Consider the following 22,505-nt stretch of genomic DNA (forward strand, 5'->3'; position numbering starts at 1 on the left):
CATTTAGGGAGAAACTGTGAGCACAAGTGGGATATTCCAGAAGCAGACTGCTGAGATAGGATTTTGCTGCAGGGTATTGATTAGAAAGTAACACTTGAGGAAAAAGGAAGAGGAAACTGGGTTGAATAGATAGAGAAGTCAAATTGATACAGGCCATACTTAAATCTCAACCATCCCTATAGGATGCTTATAATGATCTTATGCTTATAATGAAAAGAATATGTGCTTATAATTACAGCATATTTTTTCCACTTAAAAAAAAAAAAAAAGCTTCTAACTTGTATAAACTCTGAGAGTGGCCTGTGTTCTGTTCGTCTTGATGTTCATCTCAACTAATCTCATTGTCTAGCACCTTCCCTAGCATAGAGCAAGTGCTGAGTAAGTATCTGCAGAATGAATGTGTAGCACAAATTGGATGCTAAATATTTTTTTTTTGAATTTCAGTATAGTTAACATGTTGTGTTACATTAGTTTCAGGTATATAATAGAGTGATTCAACAATTCTATACATTACTCAGTGCTCATCACAAGTGTATTCTTAATCCCCTTCATTTATTTCACCCATAACCCCACCCATTCCCCTCTGGTAAACCTCAGTTTGTTCTCTATAGTTAAAAGTCTGTTTTTTACTTTCTCTTTTTTTCTTTGTTTTGTTTCTTAAATTCCACACATGACTGAAATCTTATGGTATTTGTTTTTCTCTGACCTATTTCACTTAGCATTATACCTTCTGGGTCCATCTATGTTATTGTAAATGACAAAATTTCATTCTTTTTATGGCTGAATCATATTCCATTATATATATACCACTTCTTCTTTATCCATTCATCTATCCATGGACACGTGGGCAGTTTCCATAATTTGGCTATTGTAGATACTGCTTCAATAAATGTAAGGTGCATATATCTTTTTGAACACCCAGTAGTGCAATCACTGGACAGTATGATAATTCTATTTCTAATTTTGGAGGAACATCCATACTGTTTTCTACAGTGGCTTCACCAGACTGCATTTCCACCAAAAGTGCATGAGGTTCCTTTTTCTCCCATCCTTGCCAACACCTGTTGTTTCTTGTGTTTTTTATTTTAGCCATTCTGACAGCCATTCTGATAGGTGCTCTCTCATTGTAGTTTTGATTTGCATTTCCCTGATGATGAGTGATGTTGAGCATCTTTTCATGTGTCTGTTGGCTATGTATATCTTCTTTGGAGAAATGTCTGTTCATGTCTTCTGCCCATTTTTAAATTGATTGTTTTTTTTTTTTTTTTGGTGTTGAGTTGTGTAAGTTCTTTATATATTTTTGATACTAACACTTTATCAGATATGTCATTTGCAAATATCTTCTCCCAGTCAGTAGGTTGTCTTTTAGTTTGTTTCCTTTGTTGTGCAGAAGCCTTTTACTTTGATGGAGCCTCAACAGTTTATTTCTGCTTTTGTTTCCCTTGCCTCAGAGATACATCTCTGCTATGGCTGATATCAGAGAAATTACTGCTTATGTTCTCTTTTAGGATTTTAATGGTTTCAGGTTTCACATTTAAGTCTTTAATCCATTTTGAGCTTATTTTTGTGTATAGTATAAGAAAGTGGTCCAGTTTCATCCTTTTGCAAGTAGCTGTCCAGTTTTCTCAACACCATTTGTTGAAGAGACTGTCTTTTACCTGTTGCATATTCTTGCCTCCTTTGTCAAAGATTATTGACCATATAATCACAGGTTTATTTCTGGGTTTTCTATTCTTTTCCATTGATCTATGCACCTGTTTTTGTGCCAGTATCATACTGTTTTGATTAATACAGCTTTGTAGTATATCTTGAAATCTGGGATTGTGACACCTCCAATTTTGTTTTTCTTTTCAAGATTGCTTTGACTATTCAGGGTCTTTTGTAGTTCTAGAGAAATTGTAGGATTATCTGTTCTAGTTCTGTGAAAAATGCTGGTAGTATTTTGATAGGGATTACATTAAATCTGTAGATTGCTTTGGGTAGTATAGACATTTTAACAATACTGTTCTTCTAATCCACCAGCATGGAATACATTTCCATTTGTTAGTGTTGTCTTCAATTACTTTTATCAATGTTTTATTTTTCAGAGTATAGGTCTTTCACCTCATTGGTTAAAAATCTAACTTAGGGATTTTATTATTTTTGGTGCAATTGTAAATGAGATTGTTTTCTTAATTTTTTTCTGCTACATCATTAGTGTACAGAAGTGCAACAGAGTCTATACATTGATTTTGTATCCTGCAACATTACTGAATTCATTTATCAGTTCTATTAGTTTTTTGATGGAATTTTAGAGTTTTCTATATATAGTGTCATGTCATCTGCAAATAGTGAAAGTTTTACTTCTTCCTTGCTGATTTGGATGCCTTTTATTTCTTTTTGTTTTCTGAATGCTATGGCTACGACTTCCAGTACTATGTTGAATAAATGTGGTGAGAGTGGACATCCTTGTCTTGTTCCGGATCTTAGGAAAAAAGCTCTCAGTTTTTCCTCATTGAGTATGAGGTTCTCTGTGAGTTTTTCACATATAACCTTTAATATGTTGAAGCACGCTCCCTCTAAACCTACTCTGTTAAAGGTTTCTATCATGAATGGATGTTGTACTTTGTCAAATGCTTGTTCTGCATCTACTGAAATGATCATATGGTTTTTATCCTTTCTCTTGTTAAGGTGATGTATCACACTGATTGATTTGCAAATATTGAACTACCCTTACATCCTGGGAATAAATCCCACTTGATTGTGGTAATTTTTTAATGTATTGTTGGAAAGACAAAGAATGAAACTGAACCCTTATCTTATATCATACACAAAAATCAACTCAAAATGGATTAAAGACTTAAATATAAGACCTGAAACCATAAAACTCCTAGAAGAGAATACATAGAGAGGGTAGGTCCTTGACATTGGTCCTGGCAATATTTTTTTAGACTTCACAGCAGAAGCAAAGGCAACAAAAGCAAAAATAAACAAACAGGACCACATCGAACTAAAAAGTTTCTTCATAGCAAAGGTAAGCATCAACAAAATGAAAAACAGAATGGGAGAAAATACTTGCTAACCACATATCTGATAAGGGGTTAGTATCCAAAATATACAAGGAACTCATACAAATCAATAGCAATAAATAAATAAATAAATAAATAAATAAATAAATAAATATCCAATTTTAAAATGGGCAAAGGGGTGCCTGGATGGCTCAGCTGGTTAAGTGTCCAACTCTTGATTTTGGCTCAGGTCATGATCTCAGGGTCATGGGACTGAGCCCTGCATTGGGCTCTGTGCTCAGTGTAGAGTCTGCTTGTTCCTCTCCCTCTGCTCCTCCCCCACTCTCCCTCTATCTCTACAATAAATAAAATCTTTAAAAATATAAAAAATAAATTTAAAAAATAATAAAATGGGCAAAGAATTTGAATAGACATTTTCCCAAAGAAGATATACAAACAGCCTTCTGGTACATAAAGGTGCTCATCAGCACTAGTCATTAGGGAAATACAAATCTCAGCCACAATGAGATACCACCTCCCACTTGTTAGAATGGCTACTATCAAAAAGACAAAAGATAATAAATGTTAACAAGGATGTAAAGAAAGGGGAACACTTTTATGTTGTTGGTGGGAATAGAAACTTGTACACCCTTATGGAAAACAGTATGGAGGCTCTTCAAGAAATTAAAAATAGAACTACCAATGACCTAGCAATTCTACTTCTCAGTATATATCCAAAGGAAATGAATTATTATCATGAAAGATATCTGTACTCCCATGTTCATAACAGCATTATTTACAATAGGCAGTGTATAGAAACAACTGAAATGTCTTTGTTACCAACTGTAACAATGTATTGTAAAATTGAAATTTTCTAAGAAAGTAGAACTTAAATGTTTTCACATACACATAAAAGGTAAATATGTAAGGTGATGGATGTGTTTAGTAACTCTATGGGGGAATTCTTTCACAATGTATATGTATATTAAACCATCACATTTTACACTTTAAATATCTTACAATGTTATTTGTCGATTACACCTCAACAAAGCTTAAAAAATGAACTGATATAATAGAAAATTTTATTACTAGACACTTTAAATGATCTTTGATAATATAAAGAAGTAGAAGACCTCAAGAAAAAGAAAATGCTGCGAGGAGGGGTTTGAATGGGTTTGGGAGGAGGGGTGATGAGTAAATTTGAATCCAATGAGTCTGAGGTACAATTTTTAACTTTAAAGGAAACTACAGATCAGACAAATCTTTTGGATTTACCTTTATCTATTATTTATTTCTTAAATATAAGTTACACTTCATATTTAGGCTGTGTTTCACAAACCCTGGTCTTTAAAGAACTTAATCTAGTACTGGAAAGCCATGTAAATAAGTAAGAGCAGTAAATGATGATAGAAGCATGTATAAGGTATAGAGGATAAAGCAATCAAGGTTTAGAGGAGGTGATGCTTAAGCTGACTTGTGGAAGAATAGTAGGTATTTGTGAACCAGAAAAGACAGGAAGGACATTACAAGTAAGTAGTAAGAGCCAGGTGAGCTGTGACCACTTATGTCTTACCTCCCTCCAGCTACTCTGAACTGCTTATAATATAGTTTTGCAAACATTGCAGATATTTCATGCCTCCCTATATTTAATTCTCATGCTGCCATTCCCATTGAAATGTCCTTCCTTATTCAGATTGTCTCACAAGAATATGTCATACTTTCAGACTTTGCTCAAGCACACGAAAGTCCTCTTAAGGTACAGCCAGTAGCAAATAAATTAGAAAAATTACCTTTCATTCTTATTTCAGTTCCATCATAGAAAATATATACTATTGTCAATGTAAAATGTATTAGGCCTGTGTTTGTTGCTGTGGGAGGCAGTTTTCTGTATAGATAACTCAAATAAAAAAGTAACTGTGATATAAAGCAAAATAAGCTAAGGACCATGATAGTGTAGATAAAGTACTGAAAGTCTTAACAAGGAAAGAGACTGAATCTAATTTCGGGCAGGGATACCAGAAAAGACTTCAGGATAGAGCAGACTTCATGATAGAGCAGATGACTTGAGAGGGGTCTTGAGAGTTGATGCTAGGAAGACAATGGGAGCGGGAAAATGAAGGCCTTTAGAGGTTACAGAAATAATCCAAACAAAGGCATACATAAGTGGGTTCCTTTTAGGAACACTGAATGCCCAGTTTGGCCTAGTAATTTGGGAAGTGTGAGAAATAACAACTATAAGGATAGGTGAAGGATATATTGTAGGAGGTCTTAACAGTCAGGTTGAAAAATTCTTATACTCTATATTCTTAAGGCTTCCACAGACTCATGTCCCCCTTATAATCTACTATGTCCCATCCCCCTAGCATTTTGGGAGGAGCTTGTGTCATCCAGGTCTTTCCAGACTTCAGTGACTAAACTGATTTTATTGCTAATGATATAATCAACACTCCAAAGAAACATAGATTTTGACAGAGAATTTTTCCAAAACTCATTAATCAGGAAAAAAAAAAACACCTCAAAAAACTGAGCGTATAAGACTTACATCTCAGAAGCTATGATCTTAGACATAAACACAGAAAGGTTATATAGTTATAAAAATTTTCTATAAGATACAAAGCTGGCTGTATTTATGGTTAAAATAAAATTATGATTTCACTTAATTATTTTTCCTATGGTCAAAAGGGGAGTATTATACATGTATCTTTTTGAACAAAAATGCTGCAATGTTCCCCCTCAGGCTGTTTTGCCGAATTGATGAAAAAAAGAGATGTTTCATAAACAGAAGATAGAATGTAAATGCAAAATATCTCAACCTAATGGGAAATATAAGTCTAATGACATTCCTTAGAACTTTTCCCAAAGTAATGAAAGAAAAACTCACTAAAAATTAATATATGGAAATCCTTTGACTCAGAGCAGAACTTCAAAAATACATATATAATGTTCAGAAAAATGTTTCCAATGAACTTGTGCACATAAAAAACAGATTTCTTTGTTCTTGGAAAATACTTCCTGATAAGATTCTTAAGTGTTTGTTAAGGTAAAAAAAAGAAAAAAAAGATGAATTGCAGTAGAGTACTTTGGACGTACATGTGGTCTACATATAAATGCAAATTAATTCATTATGCTAATGCTTGGTACACAAAATCAGTACATATTAGCAACACAACACGTCTGCTAGTTTAATCTGCTTTTTTATTTGAAGAAATCACACTCAAATTTAGTGCTTTTTTATTAATAATAAAAGAGTAATGAAGCAGAAACACATATGGCAGATTCATTTAATAAAGACCGGTGTAGCCCAAATAAAGTGTAACTTTCTGTGAAAGGAAAGGCAAACTAGAGCTTGTAGGCCAAATCCTGCCTGCTGTCTATTTCTTTTTTTTCACTATTTTAAAAAATATTTATTTAATTTATTTATTTATTTATTTGAGAGAGAGAGAGAGAGAGAGAGAAAGAGAGCACAAACAGGGGTGGGAGTGGAGAGGCAGAGGGAGGGGGCGAAGCAGACTCCCTGCTGAGCAGTGAGCGCCACATAGGGCTCCATCCCAGGACCCTGGGATCATGACCTGAGCCGAAGGCAGGCACTTAACCGACTGAGTTACCAGGTGCCCCTTTTCCACTATTTTTGTAAATAAAATTTTATTGGGAACACAGTCAGAATCATTCATTTCCATATTATCTAGGAGAGTTTTTGTACTATAATAGCAGAGAGAGTTGAGTAGTTGTGACAGAGATGATATGGCCTGAAAGTCTAAAATATGTAATATCTGGCCTTTTACAGAAAAGTTTGCTGAGCCATGTTCTAAAACGAATGTAACTCCTTAAGGTCCAATTCAGTACATTGGTTATGAAGACCTTATGTATTTTTTTTAAAGATCAGAACCATAAAAATTTTTCACTAGCCTTAGTCTCAGATTCAAAATTGCATTTGCCTTCTGTAAGAGTAGTAGTGCCAACAGGTAGCCCAAGGCAACACCTTTACCCTGGTCCCTACCTTTACTTCCATCAGTTCAGCCCATTCTTCGACATGAACAAGAAATGTATTCTCTATCTTATAAATTCTGAGCATAAAAACATCATTAGAGGGACGCCTGGGTGGCTCAGTCGGTTAAGCAGCTGCCTTTGGCTCAGGTCATGATCCCAAGATGCTGGGATCGAGTCCCGCATCGGGCTCCCTGCTCGGTGGAGAGCCTGCTTCTCCCTCTGCCTCTGCCTGCCTCTCTGCCTACTTATGCTTCTCTTTATCTCTCTGTCAAATAAATAAATAAAAAATCTTTAAAAAACAATCATTAGAAGTCTATTTTTATTGATGCATAAATATCTAAATAAAATAAAATAGTACACTACTAATAAACGAAATTAGTGTATTTTTAAAAAAGATTTTATTTGACAGAGAGAGAGAGAGATAGCACAAGCAGGGGGAAAGGGAGTAGCAGACCCCCTGCTGAGCAGGGAGCCCAATGCAGGGCTCGATCCCAGGACCCCCGGATCATGACCTGAGCCGAAGGCAGATGCTTAACCGAGCCACCCAGAGGCCCCCAAAATAGTGTAGTTTTTATGCAAACATAGCTTCAAGGGAAGTCCCTTAGCATTCCCTTCCAACCAAAGTGCCATCCCCACACCCCTTCTACATATAAATTTAGAGCTGCCATTTCCTCAAAAATTGTGATTACCACATTGTAGTTATTTCTAATTGAGAAAACAGTAACATGTTTTTAGCCAAATAAAGCTGGGGGTTCGTTGTCAACATATATATCCTTATGATAGGCATGAAAATAATTTTTACTTCTTCTTTTTTTTTTGAAGACTATCTTCTAGGGTTCCTAGGTCGCTCAGTCTTCGGCTCAGGTCATGATCCCAGGTCCTGGGATGGAGACCCACATTAGGCTCTCCGCTCAGTGGGGAGGCTCCTTTTCTCTCGCCCCCTGCCTTCCACGCCCCCTGCTTGTGCTCTCTAGCTCTCTGTCAAATAAATAAATGAAAGCTTTAAAAAATTACTTTATCAATTCTAAAATAGGTAAAGTGATCAAGTCTCTGCTTCCTTAGTCGGAAAGCTAATAGCACCCCAGGCAGTAGCACACTAAATGCTTACATGTGAAAAACACTAGTGCTATTGTTCATGTTTGGAAGCACAAACTTCCATCTTCATCTCTCTTCTATTTGGTTACTTTGAAGCAGTGTATTGTTATTTCAATTGGGCAATCTGGAAACTTTGTTAGACTAAGAAGGGTTCTCTTGTTTATTACTCTTTAATATGATACATATGATAAATACCTTGTTTCCTATCTCACTCCATGAATGTTGGATCTTATTCCTTTTCCCAGAATATTTTACTTTTTACCTGTCACTGAATGTATATTTAGTAAGGATAAAAGAAAAATATATATACTTAATATAAAGTATATAAACCTTTATATTTCTATGATAGGCTGGGCTTTCAATAACTTCTGTGCTTTTAGCTTGTAGCGCAGTATGGTGTGTATCATTCATTTCCCCCACAGATAGAAATTTTGCCTTTTACTTTTATTTTATAATCATGTGAATATTTTTTCATTTTTGTTAATTTCTCCTTAATAACCACTTATATGTGCTTTAATCTTGGTCTACCTCTTATGACATTTGCTTTGAGACATGAACAGTTTTCTATAATCTTCATTTTCCCATATACTTCAACTTTCATAGCTGTAGAAACAAGTTCTGTAGGACCACATTTAATAGAGTATTTGTTATTTTCCTACTAATTTATTTCGCTTTTTACAAAGAGATGTCATAAATGTTGAAAAAATGTATATTTTATAGCTCAAAGGATTCAGAAATCCTTCCAACTTTATAAACATTTCAACTTTTCCCAGAAATTTGCTGACTCCATTCTCTTAGAAAAATCTCTTGTGTTTGTGATTAAAAAATGGGTTAGCCTGGTGATGAGTATTAAAGAGGGCACGTATTGAATGGAGCGCCGGGTGTTATATGCAAACAATGAACCATGGAACACTACATCAACAACAACAACAAAAAAGCTAATGATATAATGTATGGTGATTAACATAATATAATAAAATAAAATTTTAAAAAAAGAAGGAAAGCAGGAAATCAATGAACCCTAAAAAAACAACAAAAATACTATTGACGTCTCAGGGGCCTCGGTGGCTCAGTCAGTTAAGTGTCAGACTCCTGATTTCAGCTCAGATTGCGATCTCAGAGTTGTGAGATCAAGTCCCACATCAGGTTCTACACTCAGCATGGATTCTGTTTGGGATTCTCTCCCACTTCCTCTGTCTCAATCCCCGCCCCCCCCCCACGCTCTATAATCTCTCTAAAATAAATAAATCTTTAAAAAAACACTGTTGGCATCTCATTTATGAAATAATAGCTCATCTTGGAGTTACCTGCACCTGATTTTCAGAGAATGGTAGGTTTTGAACTGTCTTTAATTCACTTCTCTTCAATTTACCTAGAATTGTAATGTCATATATTTTCTCTGTTCATATCCACTGGTATGTCCACGCACTTCGTGTGTATTCCCTTTTTTTTTTTTTAAAGATTTTATTTATTTATTAGAGAGGGAGGGAGAGAGAAACAGCATGAGAAGGGAGAGGGTCAGAGGGAGAAGCAGGCTCCCCACTGAGCCAGGAGCCCGATGTGGGACTCGATCCCAGGACTCCGGGATCATGACCCGAGCCGAAGGCAGTTGCTTAACCAACTGAGCCACCCAGGCGCCCCTGTGTATTCCCTTTTGATTTCACTGATTTACACTTTCTAATTTTCTTCTTTTTCTAATTTTCTACACCTTCATGGACTTAATACTATAGTGAAATTAATTTGCTGTGGATTCTTTTTATTTTAAAAAAGATTTTATTTATTTATTTGACAGAGAGAGACACAGTGAGAGAGGGAACACAAGCAGGCGGAGTGAGAGAGGGAGAAGCAGGCTTACCGCTGAGCAGGGAGCCCGATGCGGGACCTGGGATCATGACCTGAGCCAAAGGCAGATGCTTAACAACTGAGCCACCCAGGCGCCCCTGCTGTGGCTTCTTAATCCAATAGATGATGCTATTTACACATTTCAAAGATGATAAATGTCAAATATATGATCCTAAAACATAATAATTTTGGTACATCTATGTTTTTGAGATACTTCCTCAAACCATAATGTGGTCCTTGGGGCCCCATAATCTCTAACTTTATAAAGTAACAGGACAATATGTATTCATTAGAAAGACAATTGGAAATCTTCATCTCATCGTTAAGAGGAAGCAGGGTGCTAAATTTCTTAACTTCTCTGAAACATGTTTTCTTTTGTATAAAAGAGAAGTAATTTTTATTTCCCAGAGCCTTTGTGAGGATTAAATGATACAACATATACAAAATATCTCACATATCACAGATTTTCAATAAATAGTAGCTATTTTTATTATATTCAGGTAAACATCCTTCTCATGATGGTATGCATGGTAGATATACATTTCGTGTAACTTTCCATTCTGAGAAAAATTACCTTTCCCTGCCACGTAGGAGACATACAACAGCTTTGTAGCTATCCTACAGGTATGTACAGCTTGGAAACAGGAGGGGTAGATGACATTTTTAAGGTAAAAGCACTGAGGCAACAGAGGCCCTACAAGGGCAGTTTGACAGAGTTTCACTTTGTTCTTCTTATTTGGCTAAATGGTGCTATCAGCTTCTGGGACTTTTCCTCAAGAAAATATGAGTCACTTTTTATGATTTAGGTAAGTCCATCTAAAGTAGTATTCTCCTTTTAATGAAAGAAAAAATGGAACTTATTAAATAAAATCAACTTGTATGAAGTTTGATAAGTTCATGGTAATGCCACCAGAGAGCAACAAAACTCATCACTGTATTAAATGAGGTTTTGTGATGAGCACTTCCTAAACATTTTCTTCCAGATCTTTTGAAATCTTTCCTGATTCCATTGTAAATATATTAAATTATGTTTCAATAATTCTCATAAATTAATAACCTTTGACAATATTTTAAAATTTAATTGCCAGCTTGGCCTAATAGATTACCAAGCAAAATTTTATTTTGCTCATTTCCAAATCTAACTATCGATTCCCAAGTTTCCATTTAAAGACAGGACAACTAGAGTAGGCTGGGAAGATGGCAGAGTAAGAGGATCCTAAGCTCACCTCCTCCATGGATACAATTAGATAACACTCATATCAGTGTAAATCACCCAGAAAATGACCCAAAGACTGGCAGATCAAACTCCACAACTAAAGGTAAAGAAGAGGCCACATCAGAGAGGTACAAAGGGCAACTGTGTCCCCAACAGTAAGGAACAAACAAAATGGCAGTCCATGGAGTGCGAGAGGGAGCTGAAGGCACAGAGAAGGAAGAGAAACAGACTCTCACACCAGGAAGCCTGCATGGGGAAGATGAATCCCCATAACCTTTGGCTTTGAAAGTGAGAGGGGCCAAATTTCATGAGTTCTTACAACCAGCAGGTTTTAAAACCTAGAATTTTAAAAATCGGTGGGCTCAGCTCTGGGAGAGCCCAGAAGGCAAGAGGAATCTGAGTCCCATTCTTAAAGAGATCACAGGACAAACAGCCCCTGCAGATACAGCACAGAAGTGGCAGTTTGAAAAATGCCTGGGACATATAAGCAGGAGAGTAGTTTACTCATTTTGGAGAGTGTCTAGAAGGGACAGGGATCACTGGAAGACCTGACCAGGAACCATGGAGCTGGCAGGCACTATCTCCATCCTCCGCTCCCCCAGCATAAACACACTGCCACCTGTGGGAATCAGCACAGTGCCAGAATTTACTACCTAATTGCTTGTACCAAACCCCACCCCTCTGGGCTTCAGTGGATTTACCCTTTTCGGTCACCCTTGCCTAAGTACCCTGGCAGCAGTTCCCTTCCCCTAGAAGACCAGCACAAAGCTTGCCAACAGCATGTCTCCTGACCAGTGCACTTTGTGGATCCACCCAGGCCAGCCCCAGTCCCAGCAACTGTAGTGGCAGGTCTCATTTTGCAAGCAGACTGGCGGGCACCATACTAAAATCGTGTGCCTCACACCAGCCTGGTCCCAGCAGTAGCAGCATGCCCCTGCCAATATACTCACAAGCCTGTTTGAAGTAGAGCCACAAGCCTGGCAGCATGCAAATAGCTCCTTCAGGGGCCAGTATCACTTCAAAGTGACTACCACCCTGGGGTGAGGGAAAGATAACCACACACTAGACCAGATAAATTTAACAGATATATTCAGAACATTCCATCCTAAAACAACAGAACACACATTCTTTTCAAGATCACACAAAGAACATTCTCCAGAATAGATCATATATTAGGCCATAAAACAAATCTCAACAAATTCAAAAAGATTGAAGTCATACCATACATCTTTTCTGACCCCAATGCTATGAAACTAGAACTTTTTTCCAGAAAAAGTCTGGAAAGAGCACAAATACATGGAGGTTAAATAGCATGCTCAATGAATGAATCAACCGAAAATCGAAGAAATCAAAAATTACATGGAGAAAAATGAAAATGAGAACACAATAGTCCAAAATATTTGAGATATCCCAAAAGCAGTTCTAGGAGGAAAGTTTATAGCAATACAAGCTTAACTCAAGGAGCAAAAAACATCTCAAATAAGCAACCTAACCTTACACCTAAAGGAGATAGAAAAAGAAGAACAAACAAAACCCAAAACCAGTAGAAGGAAGGAAATAATAAAGGTCAGAGCAGAAATAAATGGTATAGGAACTAAAAAAACAATAGAACAGATCAATGAAACCAGGAGCTGGTTCTTTGAAAAGATCAAGAAAATTGATAAAACTTTAACCAGACTCATGCACACACACACACACACACACATAAAAAGAGAGAGAGAGAGGAGTCAAATAAACAAAATCAGAAATGAAAGAGGAGAAACAATAAGCAACACCACAGAAATACAAAGGACTGTAATATTGTTTGCAAACCCTCTTTAATACCCATCACCAGGCTAACCCATCCCCCCACCCCCTCCCCTCTAGAACCCTCAGTTTTTTTCTCAGAGTCCATAGTCCCTCATGATATGCAAACAATGAACCATGGAACACTACATCAAAAACTAATGATGTAATGTATGGTGATTAACATAATAAAAAAACAATAAACAACAAAAAAAAGGATTGTAACAGAATATTATGAAAAATTATATGCCAACGAATTGGACAACCTAGAAGAAATGGAAAAATTCATAGAAACATATAACCTACCAAAACTGAAGCAGAAATAGTAAATTTGAACAGAATGATGTAGTAATCAAAAAACTCCCAGCAAACAGAAGTCCAGGACCAGATGACTTCACAGATGAATTCCATTAAACATTTAAAGAAAAGTTAAGGGTTCTAGAGGGGAGGGGGATAGGTGGATGGGTTAGCCTCATGATGGGTATTAAAGAGGGCACATACTGCATGGAGCACTGGGTGTTATACACAAACAATGAATCATGGAACACTACATCAAAAACTAATGATGTAATGTATGGTGATTAACATAACATAATAAAAAAATAAAGAAAAGTTAATACCTATTCTCAAACTTTTCCAAAGATCTATCCTTTTCAAAGATCTATTCTTTGAAGAAAAACTTCAAATTCATTTATGAGACAAGTATTACCCTGATACCAAAACCAGATAAAGACACTACCAAAAAACAGAACTATAGGCCAGTATCTCTGATGAACAGAGATGCAAAAATCCTCACCAAAATCTTAGGCAAACTGAACCCAACAATACATTAAAAAAATCATTCACCACTATCAAGTGGGATTTATTCCCAGGATGCAAGGTGGTTCAATATTCACAAATCAATCAATGTGATACATCACATCAACAAGAGAAAGGAGAAGAAGCATATGATCATTTCAGTAGATACAGAAAAAACACTTTTATCAGTTTTGGTAAAAACACCAACAGTATTTTTCACAGAACTAAAACAAACAATCCTAAAATTTGTAATGGATCCACAAAAGACCCCAAAAAGCCAAAGCAGTCTTGAGATAGAAAAACAGAACTGGAGATATCACAATTCTGGACTTCAAGTTATATTACAAATCTGTAGTAATCAAAACAGCATGGTACTAGCACAATAACAGACATGAAGATCAGGACAATAGGACAGAATAGAAAACCCAGAAATAAACCTATAATTATGTAGTCAATTAATCTTTGACAAAGGAGGCAAGAACCTGCAACATGAAAAAGACCATCTCTTCAACAGATGATATTGAGAAAACTGGACAGCTACATGCAAAAGAATGAAACTGGACCACTTTTCTTAAACCATACACAAAAACAAACTCAAAATGGACTAAAGACCTAAATGTGTGGCCTGAAACCATAAAAATCTTAGAGGAGAACACAGGCAGTAATTTCTGTGATATCAGTGGTAGCAACTTTTTCTAGATATGTCTCCTGAGGCAAGAGTAACAACAGCAAAAATAAACTATTGAGGCTCCATCAACATAAAAAGCTTCTGCACCGCAAAGGAAATAACCAACAAATCTGAACAACAACCTACTGAATGGGAGAAGATATTTGCAAATGGCATATCTGATAAAGGCTTAGTACCCAAAAATATATAATTAACTTATATAACTCAACACCAAAAAAGTAAATAATCCAATTTAAAAATGGGCAGAAGACATGAACAGATATTTCTTGAGGGGCACCTGGGTGGCCCAGCTGTTAAGTGTCTGCCTTCAACTCAGGTCATGATCCCAGGGTCCCGGGATCGAGCCCCGCATCGGGCTCCCTGCTCAGTGGGAGGCCTGCTTCTCCTTCTCCCATTCCCCCTGCTTGTGTTCCTGCTCTTGCTATCTCTCTGCCAAATAAATAAATTTAAAAAAAGACATTTCTCGAAAGAAGACATACAGATGGCCAACAGACACATGAAAAGATGCTCAATAGCACTCATCATCAGGAAAATGCAAATCAAAACTAGAATGAGATATTACCTCACACCTGTCAGAATGGTTAAAATCAAAAACACAAGAAACAACAAGTGTTAGTGAGGATGTGGAGAAGAAAGAAACTTGACTCACTGTTGGTGAGTTTGCAAATTAGTGCAGCTACTGTGAAAGACAGTATGGAGTTTCCTCAAAAAATTAAAAATAGAACTACCCTACAATCCAGTAATCACACTACTATTTATCCAAAGAATACAAAAACACTAACTCGAAAGGATATATGCACCCTATGTTTACGGCAGCATTAACTAGAATGACCAAATTATGGAAGCCACCCATATGTCTATCAATAGATATAAATACACACACACACACACACACACACACACACACACACACGCACAATGGAATATTACTCAGCCATAAAAAAGAATGAAATCTTGCCATTTGCAGCAACATGGATGGAGTTAGAGAGTATTATGCTAAGCGAAATAAGTCAGTCAGAGAAAGACAAATACCATATGACTTCATTCATATGTGCAACTTAAGGAAAAAAAAATGAACAAAGGGAAAAAAAAAGAGAGACAAACCAAAGACAGACTCAACTATAGAGAACAATCAGATGGTTACCAGAGGGGAGGTCAGTGTGAGATGGGTGAAATAAGTGAAGGGGATTAGGAGTACTTATCTTGTTGAGCGCTGAGTAATACATGAAACTGTTGAATCACTATATTGTACACCTGAAACTAATATAACACTGTTTGTTAACAACACAGGAATTAAAATAAAAAATGAATAAAGTAAAATATAAAATAAAAAGAGAGAACAAGATAATAGGCCAATTGATAAAAATAAATAAATAAAGACAGGATAACTGATTTTTGATGTAGCTAAGAGAACCTTGGAACAGGAAGTAGAAAATCCAGATATGAAACCCAGATCCACTGCTTACTAACTGTATGAATTTGAACACATCACATAACTTCAATAAATTTCAATTTCCTCACTTCCAGAATATCAAAAAGCTTTTTATCTTACTAGGGTCATTTCAAGATTAAATGAGATAATAGTTCTTCAATAAATAGATTTCCTTCCTTTCATTTTCTCCTCTGACGCCACCTCTATTTGGTCTTGAAGGAATTGGTTATAAACCAACTCAGAATCAGCCATCAGAAGCTCTATGATTCTAAAGGTTTTGTAATGAGAAGTGGAATACCTGATTTTGAGGATTATCCATGGCCTTTCCTCTTCCTCTTCCTTTCTGCTCATCAGTCTTTTACTATACACTAGCACACCAGAGGGCAGGCAGAAAAATAGAGAGGACACAGTAGATTGCTTATGAAATTTTGCTAAATTGATAAGGAATAAATGATGTAAAATCAAGTAGTTGAGTTATATTTTAAGAGGTAAATCAATATGGCCAGACTATAGGACACTTTTAACAATCCCTTCGAGTGGACAGAAAACTTAATGTAGTCACTTCATGAAAAAAAATTCCAAATTTTATATTCAAAATAACAAACCAGAAAAGAATCCTAGGGGTCACTGTCAATCATTTTCCAAAGACATGCCAGTTTTTTTGCTACAGGAAAAAGCCTACATGATTTTGAGTATCTCTGCAATAAAGGAAATAGAGGTTATTATCCCCTTCATGAAGAAGGCTGTGGAGCCGGTGCCTCTAAAATATTTAGTCTAGTTCTGTTTGCTATAATGGCAGGAATACATAATGAAACTGGAGGCAAGCCAGAGAAAAGAAGCCAAATTGGCAGGTGAAAGGAGGACTAGAAGCACTTAAATTCTTAGAAAAGAGTCCAGCATATTCCTGATAGGAATCAGCATATTCCTGATAAGTCATAAATAGTTTAAGTTATCAAAGGCCTATTATATGCTGGGGACTGACTAGAATGCTTCCCTTTTTTGCAGCCTCTTTCAAATTATCACCTCCAATATATCTCATATGCATACACTTCTCTTCTATCCACTGCCATCACCCTGGCTCAAGTCATCTTTCTTTCTCATTGAGGCTACTGCAATAGCATTCCAACTGGTCACCCTCTTCTACTCTGCTCCTCATAACCATGTTCCAACTTCCCAATCCATTGCCACCAGCGTGCTTGTGAAACACAAATTAAATCTTGTTGTTGGCTTACATAGAATACTTCAATGATTTTCCATCTACTTCAGGATCAAGTCCAAAGTAAAAACATGGCCCCAAAAGATTCGGCTCCTCCCTCCTTTACTAGTAGCCCCTCCCTTTACTTTTCCTTTCCAAGGTCTATCCACACCGGCTTTCTTTCAGTTCCCAGAACAGCCAAATGCTTTTCCATATAAAAATAACCACCACCACCACCATTACAGCTTAAATTTCTCAAGTTTTTATTATGTGAACGGCTCTGTGCTAAGTGCTTTGAGTGCATTACCATGTTTAATCCTCACAAGAAACTCTTTGAAGTCGTTATTATTTTTATCATTTTACTGTTGAGAAAACAAATATTTAGAGAAATTAAGTAATTTCTCTAAAGCAAAATAAGACCAAAGGTGGAAATCTGTTATATTGCATATTCCAGGAATGTTCTTTCTCCCCACTCTTCCCTAGCTAGATCATCCCATGCTTTATGGTTACAACTCGTATGTCATTTCCTCAAAACAGACCTCTCATTTTCTGATCTAAATTTGGCACCTCTGTCACAGTCCCTTAAACTTCTCTTCTATAGAATGTATCATAGTTTATAATTATGTATTCTTTATGCAGGTATTTATTTAAAATCTGTCAAACCTCCAAGAGACTATAAATTTCGTGAAGGCAAGGATAATATGAATATAAATACAAATATCTGCTGAATAAATGATTGAAGAAAGTCACCCAATATTCTAAGAATGAGGTGTTGAATCACTCCATAGGAGAGTCTGAATGTTAGAAACTCTATTAAAATATTTTTGCCTGCAAAGAAAGCTGTCCCCTTATAATGTCTATCTACTGATCCTAGTTCTCTTGATCAATACTAAAAAACTAGATTCTTTTCTCTTTTATACCTCTTCAAATACTTTTAGCCTAGAAAGTTAAAGACAAAGAGGACTGGCAATTAAGGTGGGATAATTCCAGATTCATAAAAAAATAGTATGCTAGAGTGAAGAGGATGAGGGGCATCTTTTGGAATTACAGACTTTTTAGGGTACATTTATAGAAATTAATTATTTGCCTACAGTAAATGAATGTAAGAAGTATATAGACATGAAATATAGGTGGGGCTACTGCGCTTGGCATGCTGTATCACAAACTGGGTTCTAATTTGTATAGATCTAGAAAGAAACAAAACTGGAGGAAGTCCAGTTAAAGGTAATTAAAAGACTGTACAAAAAGATTGGGAAAAGTAAAAACTAGCTATGCAATTACAACTAACTTTAGATATCCCCAAATTACAAGACTGATGTCAGGAAGTGCAATCATATCTTCCCATATCTCTTATGAGTTTTGTTAACAAAACTCTGGATTAGATGAGCTATATTTCTAAGATTTTAAAATTAATAAGATAAAATAAAAGCTGGAGATTACCAAGAGCCAAAATAAAATGTTCTTTAGGCATTTTATATATTTTAATTAACTCAGTATAGTCACTGAAGTTTTTTCTTTTTAAGTCTATCTCCCATCCTTAATGACAAAGACAGAACCTCAAAGATGAAAAGGCCCTCTTGTTTGATAATATATTTGATGTTTGAAGTCTCTCTACAACTTGTAGTCCAAGTGGCTGTTAGTTAACAAGTAAATATCCTCAGCTATATTAAATGACTTGATGATGGGGCGATCCTTAAATCATCACATACACTTTAAATATCTTATAACTTTGTCAGTTATACCTCAATAAAGCTGGGGTATGATGTTTTGGATTTTGAGATTTAGATTTTGAGTTTGGATCTCTAGGTTTAAATCTCAGTTCTGTGATTTATTAGCTATGTAACTTTGAACAGGTTACTTACTGTGCTTCAGTTTCCTCATTTCAAAAACTGGAATAACAAAATGTGTCTTTTAAAATTGTTTGAGAATTAAATGCAAAGCCACAATATTAAACATCACTTTGTATTATGCTTGGCATATAGCAAATGCTCAATAAATGTTAATCTCCCTCTAATAAGAGGAATCCAATCTCTGCCAAGACAGTCCATTTCCACTTTAGACAGAACTGGCACTGGGTTCTTATACTGTATGGAACTAGTCCAACACTACTAATAAGTAATAACACTTAGAAGTTTAATATATGATGTTATATTAAGAAAAGATGCTCTTGGGGTGCCTGGGTGGCACAGTCGGTTAAGTGTCCGACTCTTGGTTTCTGCTTAGGTCATGATCTCAGGGTTGTGAGATCAAGCCCCACATCTGGCTCTGGGCTCAACACTAAGTCAGCTTCAGATTCACTCTCCCTTTTTTTCTGCCCCTCCAGCTCATGCCTCGCTCACTCTCATTCAAATAAATAAATAAATAAATCTTAAAAAAAAAATTGGTATTTTTAACTTTGGCTATTAATTCTAGTTTATATATATTTCTTAACAATTTGTCACTCAGAAATGGTAGAATTTAATCTCTTTGAGTGACCTTGGAGAAATATGAGTTACAATTATATTTGAGAAGAACTCTTGAATAATCTTATTGATGTAAATGTTCCACTGGAATTACCTTCTCAGTAAAAACAAGAACAAAAAATTCTCTTTCTAGTGATTAAGGATTAATTGGTATGGCAATGATCTTTCAAGACTAAAGGGATTCTCTCCTTATTTTTTTTAAGAATTAATGACAAAAAATAAGAGTATCAGAAATGTATTGCTGTTTTATCACAAGACCAGGAAATATAATTGTTGATTACTTGATATTGCAAAACAATTTTTTAGAAAAGTTTATTTTTATTTAAGTCATAAGATAGGTTAGAAGGAAAAGAATTTGCTCATTTAACTATTAAATGGTACCACTTGTGTTGTGATAACCCAGTGCACTTTGTAAATAAATTCACTTGCCTTGCATCAATGTAATTTACTACTTTATAGATGTTATATGTGTTCATTTGTTAGAAAATATTTTAGTTGGCTTTCTCCAGTACGGATAATAAAATTATTTCTAACATATATGATACAAATACAACACAAAGTCTCCTACTACTACAGAAATGTAAATTTAAACAAATCAAACTTTTTTTGAGGAAAGAAATTACAATATGCTTTCCAATACTTTACCTCTTAGCTTAATCTTCCAAATCTAAAGAAAAATATTTTCAGATTTAATAGCTTACTATTTTATGGCTTGGTAAGTTATAGCTTTTTAATAATGAAAAATGCTAAGGTCAAATTTAGATTGAAATGATCAGAACTAAAATTAAAGACCAAGTATTAAAAATAAGAATGCTCCTCGTATTATAAATATAATTTATATTGGACAAAAATATCAGTAACTCTATTTTCCCTCATTTCTCTTGTACAGTAGGTTTTATCTGTTATATCACAAGTGACTTTAAATTTGTAGGAGCTAAGAATTTTTTTTTTTTAAAGATTTTATTTATTTATTTGACAGAGACAGAGACAGCAAGAGCAGGAAGACAAGCAGGGGGAGTGGGAGAGGGAGAAGCAGGCTTCCCGCTGAGCAGGGAGCCCGATGTGGGACTCGATCCCAGGACTCTGGGATCATGACCTGGGCCGAAGGCAGCCGCTTAACGACTGAGCCACCCAGGCGCCCGGAGCTAAGAATTTTTTATTCTGAATTTTATTAAGCACAGATAATGGTTAACATGACTCCTAAACATGCTTACAGATGACAGTAAAAATAAAAGAGCATAAAATAAGCTTACTGTTTCACCAATCTTTCCAATGTTTCCTTGATCTCCTACTTCGCCCTGTTAATATAAAGATGTAAAAATGATTATTTTTCAAACAAGATCACTCATGACATTCCTTCCATTTTCATTTAATGTAATTAGTCAAATTCTTAAAAAAAGCAAAGAAAACCTTATTCAAAACTCTGTTATAGTATTTCTGTGGAACATAGTCTTTCTACTATTGCTTAAAAGACCCAGACTTGATGAAGATATATACATACATATATGCATAGATATGTATATATATATAACAAATAGATAATATATATATATTTAGTGAAGTTATATTAATTTGTAGATTTCTGTCCAGTGAAATGGACAGCCCCCAAAATTGTGGTTTATTCTCCTATATCTCACCACAAATTTAACAATTTATTAAACTGCATATCTATCCAAATAAAGATATAGACATAAACACAGTCACAGTTATAGATATTTACAGACACAGATCTCTAGATGTAGATCTAGATATAAAGATATATAACTTTTCAAATGCTATTTGAGCCAGTTTTAACATATCACTGGTTCCCTTATTAATAAGTTGAATAAAATCTTAGATGTTCATTTTATATTTTTAGAAAGTAATAATTTTATCTTTCTGAAAACTATACTTTATAGCTCCTAATAAGTCAGCTACTTTACCTTTAAGCCTTCTGGTCCTGGTTCACCTGCAAAACCCTTTTGACCTGGTTTTCCCTAGAAGAGAACAGAAAAAAAGAGATACGTTTAATCATTTTCATTTTTGGAAACTTCCAAACATTTATGAAATTCAGACCATTCTATGAGATGAAACCCTTCAAAATCACTTGATAAATGTATTTTAGCATACCCACTAGTATTCATTCTGCGGTCTTTAACTGTCTACTATGAGCCCTGCACAGTTCTAGGGGTTGGGGATTGAGGAATGCACTAAGCCTACCTGCCTTCATAGAGCTTACATTCTAATGAGGATGATACCATTTAATAAAATAAGTAAAATATATAGTATGTTAGGTAGTGGTAAATGTGAATGACATAGAGTTAAGCAAGGAAGGGGGATATAAACTGTTGTGGGAGTTTTGTTCAAATTTATGATAAGCTTGACAAGGAAGACCTCACTGAGAAGATGGCAGCTGAGTAAAGACTCACAAGGGACAAGTTATATGACTATCTGAAGGGAGAATATTCCAAGCAGAGGAAAAGAGCATGTGCAAAGGCCCTGAGCCAAGAATGTGACTGGTGTGTTGAAGAAACCATGAAGAGTCAATAAAGCTGGTGCAGAGTAAGAAAGGAGATTAGTAAGAAGATGAGGTCAAAGAAAGGAATGGGGAATGAGAAGCCAGGTCATGTAGGGCCTGGAGGGTTACAGTTAGGGCTTTGCTTTTTACTCTGAATGAAGCAGGAAGACTTAGAAAAGCTTTGAGAAAAGTAGTGTCATTATCTATGTTTTAAAAGGATCACTTTGGTGCAAGGGTGGAAGCAGGCAGTCCAAAGAGGCCTGAAATAATCCAAGTGAAAGATGAAAGTGGCATAGACCAGGGTGGTAACAGAGGAGGTTGTGAGTAGAACTGTGTATGTAATTTGAAGGTAGAGCTTACAGGATTTGCTGACAGGTCAAGTGTAAAATGTGAGAGAAAGAGAAGAATCAAGAATAAACTCGGGCACCTGGGTGGCTCAGTCGGTTAAGCGACTGCGTTCGGCTCAGGTCATGATCCTGGAGTCCCGGGATCGAGTCCCGCATCGGGCTCCCTGCTCAGCG

At 35.7% G+C, this 22,505-nt stretch overlaps 1 protein-coding gene across 1 annotated transcript in view; it reads right to left on the minus strand.

Moving 5' to 3' along the window:
- The window catches only part of COL24A1 (collagen type XXIV alpha 1 chain), a 358,042-nt gene that overhangs the window by 162,589 nt on the left and 172,948 nt on the right, over positions 1-22,505 (minus strand). Inside the window, exons 23-24 of the mRNA XM_081817091.1 lie at positions 21,410-21,463; positions 20,741-20,785 (exon numbers count right to left, since the gene is read on the minus strand). Of these exons, the coding sequence (XP_081673217.1) occupies positions 20,741-20,785; positions 21,410-21,463 (99 nt within the window). The remainder of the gene's footprint in view (positions 1-20,740; positions 20,786-21,409; positions 21,464-22,505) is intronic.

The sequence above is a fragment of the Leptonychotes weddellii genome, chromosome 4 (genome assembly GCF_054177405.1).
Source record: "Leptonychotes weddellii isolate Sample4059 chromosome 4, ASM5417740v2, whole genome shotgun sequence".
NCBI lineage: Eukaryota > Metazoa > Chordata > Mammalia > Carnivora > Phocidae > Leptonychotes > Leptonychotes weddellii.